Source organism: Babylonia areolata, chromosome 15 (genome assembly GCF_041734735.1).
Source record: "Babylonia areolata isolate BAREFJ2019XMU chromosome 15, ASM4173473v1, whole genome shotgun sequence".
In the NCBI taxonomy this organism is placed as follows: Eukaryota; Metazoa; Mollusca; class Gastropoda; order Neogastropoda; family Buccinidae; genus Babylonia; species Babylonia areolata.
In genome coordinates, this window is record NC_134890.1 from 24,786,562 (window position 1) to 24,794,061 (window position 7,500).

A 7,500-nucleotide genomic window follows, 5' to 3' on the forward strand; every position below is an offset into this window, starting at 1 on the left:
CGTGTAGGCCACTTGTTGTGTTTTGCTTGGCTGATGACTGGGCAATGATATAATAATATATAAGCAGCAGACTGCCCCTTTTGACCCAGTGATCTATGGCGTAGCGCGGTTTGGGTTACGCTGCTGGTCAGGCATCTGCTTTGTAGAAGTGGTGTAGCGTGTGTGGATTTGTCCGAACGCAGTGACGCCTCCTCGAGTAACTGAACTGACGAACTGAATTGGTCTGGACTGGTCTGTCTCACACAGTCACGGCCGCCGCAAAAAAGGTTTCTCTGTCTCTGGCCCTGTCTCATTTGGAACGAGCGTTCATCTTTCGACTCGTCAAATTTTGTCCTCCTTTGTCTGAGCTTTCTTCTTCTTCTTCTTCTTCTTCTTCTTCTTCTTCTTCTTTTAAAAGTCCCCTTTAGTGCCGGGGGTGGTGGGGGAAGAGGGGAGGGAGGAGGGCAGGGGATGGGGGGGGGGGGGGGCAGTAGAAAGTGGTGTTTCAATTCGTAAAAAAAATACCTGAAAGCAAAACGATCGGTCTAAACTGAGAAAATAGTCTGGATCTATATGTCTGTCTATCTATACATCTATCTATTTAATTTATTTATCTATATCTATATATTTATCTATGTATCTCTCTCTCTCTCTCTCTCTCTCTCTCTCTATATATATATATATATATATATATATATATATATATATATGTATGTATGTATGTATGTATTTAGGGGGTTAGGGGGTGCACGGGAGGGGTAGTACCTCAAGAGGGGAGGGGGCTTGTCACGCTCTTCCGGGAGTGGTTCATCCGCTATTGGTCCCCACCGGCACCCAGCTCTCACCTATGAGTCCTAGAAGCTGCTAGCATGCGGCAGCGCCCAACCCCCGGGCAACGGCTTTGACAGGCTGCCTAAACTAGGTGAGGGTAGCCGACGGGTCTCAAACCCTCGGTGAGTTAGGGCTTGTCTACCCAAGCATGTGAAGACTGGACTGGTTTGATGAGAACTGCACTGAAATCAGGGTTTTAATTTGTTATGGTTCAAGATTGTATGATTTTATATATCATTTGTTGTTGTTGTGGTGGTGGTGGTGGTGGTGGTGGTGGTTATCGTTATTATATTTAGGTCTTATCGTCATCATCATCATCATCATCATCATCATCATCATCATCTCCTTCTTTTTCTTCTTCTTCTCCTTATGATTAAAGTTATTGTTTGTGTTGTTGTTATTGTTGAGGATTAATTCTTTCAATTAGTATTATCAGGGCTTTTAATATAAATATGTGCTATTATCAGGACTTATTATTATTATCATTATTATTATCATTTTCATTATTATTATCATTTTCATTATTATTATTGTTATCATTATCACTACCACCATCACCTCCACCACCATCATTGTCATTAGTAGTAGTAGAAGTAGTAGTATCATTATTATTATTATTGTTTTTGTTGCTGTTTTTGTTTTTGTTACTACTACTACTACTACTACTACTACTACTGCCGCTGCTGCCGTTGCTACTACTACTACTACTACTACTACTACTGTCCCATTTTGCCCCCAGGTTGGAGTGTGGGTCCACCTTCCGGTACAACGAGGACTTCATGTGGCAGGATGCTTTTGGTCAGAACCACACCAAATGGGCAGGATCGTCCACAGATGGAATGGTCAGTGGTGCGGGTTTGCGGTTGGAGGTGGGGGTGGGGAGGGGGTTGCGGCATGGGTTGACTCAACTGGGAAAATTGGTTGTGGCCTTTCTTTGACCGCATTCAAGAGACTATCGTGCCTGCGGGTAAATGTGTACCTGCGGGCAAATCTACCTGAGCATTAGGCAAGGCAAAAGTTGCCCGAGGGTATGTAAGCAGTATCCGCTATCCAGGAACGCTCGAGTCTACCCCGCGGGACTCTAAACCCAAAGGCAAATTTGCCCTTACTAGTAACCTTACTGCCAAGGGGGGCCGCCAACGAGGTAGAGGTAAATGTGTCAGATCCTTTTGTGGCGTTGTTGTTTTCAATGAACACAATGCCCTGAACTGCAGTGCGGTGAAAGGTGATGTGAAAAGAAACTCCAGGGAGAGCTGGACAGTACAAGGTCTTCAGAGAAGAAGCCCCCCTCAGTCAAGTGTTTCGGCCCTGAACTCCTTACACTGTAAGGGGGCTGGGCCGCACCCAGGTCATGACTCCTGGATGCCCTTGTATTGCCGCCTTTTCTCTTTTTTTTTCTTCTGGTCCTCAGCATGTTCTAACCCACGCCTCCAGGGTGGTCGCCACTTCAGGACTGAGTCACCTTTTCTGGCAGACGTTTTAACCACTGAGCCATCGTACGCCTAGTTTGAGTAGGGAAAATTAATCCTTATGAAATTTACTTTCATTCCTCTTCGACCAGATCCAGCTAGAACTCTTTTCTGCTGCTTCTGCCATTGCCTTGAGAGCCCATGTCCTCTCTCTGCCAGAAATCGACAGCTGTTTCATGAGGCTGTAGGCAGATGCGCCCACAAACCCTCTTGCACCAATCTCTATGGCAAGGACTTTGGCTTGGAAGCCAGATTCTCTGAAAAGTAGCATGTGCGGAAGGGAATTGCCAGGATCTTTAATTACAGACAATGGGTCAGCTGCCTGAGTGCACCGCGCGTGTCTTGAATACAGAGTTAACCTTCCATGCAAACTGTACCTGCGGGCACCTACCATGTCAAGGGTTCCATGCTTTAAGTTTATCTTGAATACGATCCTTTGTTTATATACACTTTGCTTCCAACAGTAAGTAAGCATGTACTGTACAAATAATCTGTATCATGCATCTTTTTTAGTTGTTGTTGTTGTTTTTTCTTAAATCTTTCTCTTAAAAAAGAATCTTTTCGCGGTTTGTAAATTATGTAAGTACAATCCACTGTAATGCAATACAGTGCAATACAATATAATACAATGTTTACTGGTGCTTGGCAATACTGATTTTGATCATGAAACTGCTGTGCTGGTTTTGATTTTGTGTGGAGGGGTGGGGGGGTTCTGTTTTGGGAGTGAGTGTGTGTGTTGTTGTTGTTGTTGTTGTTGTTGTTGTTTTGTTTGGGGGTTTTTGCTTTTGTTGTTGTTTTTGTTGTGTTTGGCTTTAGTTCAACTCACCTGTATATGTGACAGTTTCTTTGACGGTGTAGATTTACCGGACGACAGCTTTCATCCTGTTTATCAATGTGTTTTGATTTGCATTTATTTGTTGTGTGGTGTGTTTTTTGTTGTTGTTGTTGTTGTTGTTGTGGTTGTGTTTTGTGTGTTTGCTTTTGTGAGACACTGTGTGAATGTTATTTTCCATTGTGAGGATTTCCTTTTTTTCGTTTTGGGTATTTTTGCGTAATCGTTTGTGGGTTTTATGACGAAACTGAGTGTGTTTAAGTGTACAGGTTTTGTGTATTGGTGGTCGCTGATTTCGAGCAATGAGTCTTAGAATTGTTGGCATTTTAGAGTGCCGCTTTTGTGCCTCTCGGTATAGGAATCAATACGTTTCAGTATGAGAATTTTGCGCATATCAGTATAGGAATTTCGTATATTTCGGTGCGCAAATGTGTACGTTTCGTTATGTGTATTGTGTGCTTTTTAGTGTTGGGGCTTTGTGTATTTCGGTGTGTGATATTTGTGCATGTTAGTGGGATTTTGGGTGTATCATTGAATATTTTTTCTACATTTTCTACTGTAAGGATATTGTGTCTTTCAGTGAATTTCTTGTGTTGGGGATTTTATGTGTATGATATGGGGTTTTGCGTATTTCATGCAAATCAGTGTGGGAATTTCTGTTTGTTAGTTGAGAATTGTTTATTTTGGTGTTGTAATTTTGTATACTCCATTGTTGAGATTTTTTTTATCAATGCATTTTGTTGTGGCGATTTTTATGTAATAAGTGGGGATTTTTGTGCATTTGGTTGTAGGGGATTTCTGTGCATTTGGTTGCGGGAATTTCTGTGCACATGAGCATTTGGTTGTGGAGAGGGTTTTTTGTTTTGTTTTGTTTGGTTTGGTTTGGTTTTGTTGTGGGTTTTTTTTTTTTTTTTTGCACATGTGCATTTCATTGTGGAGGTTTTTGTTCGTTTAGTTATCAGGATTTTTGTGCATATGTCCATTTGGTGGTGGAGATTTTTGTGCACATGTGCATTTGGTTGTGGGGATTTTTGTGCATTTGGTTATGGGGATTTTTGTTGACATGTCCCTTTTGGTTGGGGTGATTTTTGTGCACACGTGAAATTTTGGTTCCGGGGATATTTGTGCATTTGGTTGTGGGCATTTTTGTGCATTGGGTTATTGGGATTTTTGTGTACATTTGGTTTTTGGGATATTTGTGCATTAAAATTGGTTGTGGGGATTTTTGTGCATTTGGTTGTGGGGATTTTCGTGCACATTTGCATTTGGTTGTGGAGATACTTGTGGATTTGGTTGTGGGAATATTATGTGCATTTGGTTGTGGGAATATTATGTGCATTAATTTGATTGTGGGAATTCTATGCGCATTTGGTTGTGGGGATATTATGTGCATTTGATTGTGGGGATTTTTGTGCACAGTTGCATTTGGGTGTGGGGATATTTTTTGTGCATATGGGTCGTGGGGTTACTTGTGCATTTTGGTTTGTGAGAATATTTGTTCATTTTTTTTTGGGGGGGGGGATGTTTGTGGGGAACCATGTGCATTTCAGTGCGGGTGTGGCGAGCTGGGCAAATGCCAGCGATGTAACTGCGACTTGGGTCTGGGGAAAAGCCAGGACTTTGGCTACTTCATGGACAGCACCCAGCTGCCCGTCACCTTTATCCGCCTGGGAAACAACTCGGGGGGCCTTCTGACCCTGGGGGCATTGAAGTGTGCAGCCCGGGGCTTCGGTACGGTGGCAGTGTGTGTGTGTGTGTGTGTGTGTGTGTGTGTGTGTGTCCATGTGAATGTCTATGTTTGGCGGTTGACTTTAAGAGTGAATGTGATGTGTTTTGTGTGTTGTGTGTGCGCAAACACGTGTGTGTGTGTGTGTGTGTGTGTGTGTGTGTGTGTGTGTGTGTGTGAGTCTGTCTGTCTGTATGTGTTCGTGTGTGCGTGTGTGTGTGCGTGCGTGTTGGTTTGTTTAATTCAAATTGAGGTTGATACTCTCCTTTCCCTTCTGATGACATGTGACCTGTTGGTCTGTGTGTGCTGATGACGTGTGACCTGTTGGTCTGTGTGTGTGCCTATCACGTGTGACCTGTTGGTCTGTGTGTGCTGATGACGTGTGACCTGTTGGTCTGTGTGTGCTGATGACGTGTGACCTGTTGGTCTGTGTGTGTGCCTATCACGTGTGACCTGTTGGTCTGTGTGTGCTGATGACGTGTGACCTGTTGGTCTGTGTGTGCTGATGACGTGAGACCTGTTGGTCTGTGTGCTGATGACATGTGACCTGTTGGTCTCTGTGTGCTGATGACGTGTGACCTGTTGGTCTCTGTGTGCTGATGACGTGTGACCTGTTGGTCTGTGTGCTGATGACGTGTGACCTGTTGGTCTCTGTGTGCTGATGACGTGTGACCTGTTGGTCTGTGTGCTGATGACGTGTGACCTGTTGGTCTGTGTGCTGATGACGTGTGACCTGTTGGTCTCTGTGTGCTGATGACGTGTGACCTGTTGGTCTGTGTGGTGATGACGTGTGACCTGTTATCTGTGTGTGCTGATCACGTGTGACCTGTTGGTCTGTGTGCTGATGACGTGTGACCTGTTATCTGTGTGTGCTGATGACGTGTGACCTGTTATCTGTGTGTGCTGATGACGTGTGACCTGTTGGTCTGTGTGTGCTGATGACGTGTGACCTGTTGGTCTGTGTGTGCTGATGACGTGTGACCTGTTATCTGTGTGTGCTGATGACGTGTGACCTGTTGGTCTGTGTGCTGATGACGTGTGACCTGTTATCTGTGTGTGGTGATGACGTGTGACCTGTTGGTTTGTGTGTGCTGATGACGTGTGACATGTTGGTCTTTGTCTCACAAATGCGCAAAGAAACGAGCAGCAAGGACAAGTGGTTCATTGAGTGATTGATTCGCAAGCTGGCTGGCCGGTTGGCTGGTTGGCTGATTGGTTTGTTGGCTGGTTGGTTGGTTGGCTGGTTGGTCTGTAGGCTGGTTGGCTGGTTGGTTGGTTGGCTGGTTGGTCTGTTGGCTGGTTGGCTGGTTGGTTGGTTGGTCTGTTGGCTGGTTGGTTGGTTGGTCTGTTGGCTGGTTGGTCTGTTGGCTGGTTCGTTGGTTGGTCTGTTGGCTGGTTGGTCTGTTGGCTGGTTCGTTGGTTGGTCTGTTGGCTGGTTGGTCTGTTGGCTGGTTGGTCTGTAGGCTGCTTGGTTGGTTGGTTGGTTGGTCTGTTGGCTGGTTGGTCTGTAGGCTGCTTGGCTGGTTGGTTGGTTGGTCTGTTGGCTGATTGGTTTGTTGGCTGGTTGGTTGGTTGGTTGGTTGGTCTGTTGGCTGATTGGTTTGTTGGCTGGTTGGTTGGTTGGCTGGTTGGTCTGTAGGCTGCTTGGTTGGTTGGTTGGTTGGTCTGTTGGCTGGTTGGTCTGTTGGCTGGTTGGTCTGTTGGCAGCTGGTTGATTGACTGACTGACTGATTGATTGATTGATTGGCTGGCTGACCCCCGCGTGAGTGTGTGAGTGAGTGAGTGAGCTATGGATGGATGGGTGGATTGGTTGATTGACTGACTGACTGACTGCCTGACCGACTGATACATTGATTGCTTGATTAGCTGGTTCGTTGATCCCCACGTGAGTGAGTGAGTGAGTGATCGATCGAGATGGATGGATGGAAGGATGGATGGATTGGTTGAGTGACTGACTGACTGACCAACTCACGTGATTGAGTTAGTGAGTGAGTGACTGACTTACTGACTGATCGACTGATCGATTGACCTCGCCCCGGTCTCTTCCTCTCCCCCCCCCCCCCAAACCCCCCACACCCACCTCCACAATTCCCCCTCCACCCCACCCCCCCACCCCCACTCACCTCCCTCGCAGACATCCCTATGACCTGCAGCGGGTGGATGAGGAACAGCAGGTACGCCAGCGGCGCCTACCACATCGACCTGGATGGGCCGTTCGGCAGGCCGCCGTTCCTTGTGTACTGCGACCTGTCCACCTACCCTTACACCGCCGTCACCGAAGTGCAAGTGCAGCAGTAAGCTTTCCACAGCGGCTTTCCAGCTTTATACACACACACACCCTCTCTCCCCCAACACCCCCAACCCCCACCCCCACCCCACCTCCACCATACCCCCCGCGCCCCCCTGCCCTCCCCCGTGGTAATGCTATGGGTCTTTCAGTATAAACAGTATCCCCACCTTCTGGAAATTCTGTGCTAGAAATTTCCTCTTTTCTGTCACTTTTTGTTTCTGCTTTTTTTTCTTCTTCTTCTTTTTTTTTTTTTTTTTCTTCATTTCTTCACTGTTGTCCTCTTTTTTTTCTGCCTTCCCAGTCCATACCCCTTTTCGTTTTTTTCAAGTGAGCCGTGACACTTTTTTTTTCTCTCTCTCTCTCTCTTTTCCGC

At 45.9% G+C, this 7,500-nt stretch overlaps 1 protein-coding gene across 2 annotated transcripts in view; it reads left to right on the plus strand.

Annotated features, from left to right (window-relative positions):
- Positions 1 to 7,500, plus strand: part of LOC143290501 (uncharacterized) — a 132,678-nt gene that overhangs the window by 68,980 nt on the left and 56,198 nt on the right. For both annotated transcript variants that reach the window (XM_076599997.1, XM_076599998.1), the window contains 3 exons: positions 1,550 to 1,652; positions 4,662 to 4,842; positions 6,972 to 7,131. In XM_076599997.1, coding sequence (XP_076456112.1) covers positions 1,550 to 1,652; positions 4,662 to 4,842; positions 6,972 to 7,131 — 444 coding nt within the window. The remainder of the gene's footprint in view (positions 1 to 1,549; positions 1,653 to 4,661; positions 4,843 to 6,971; positions 7,132 to 7,500) is intronic.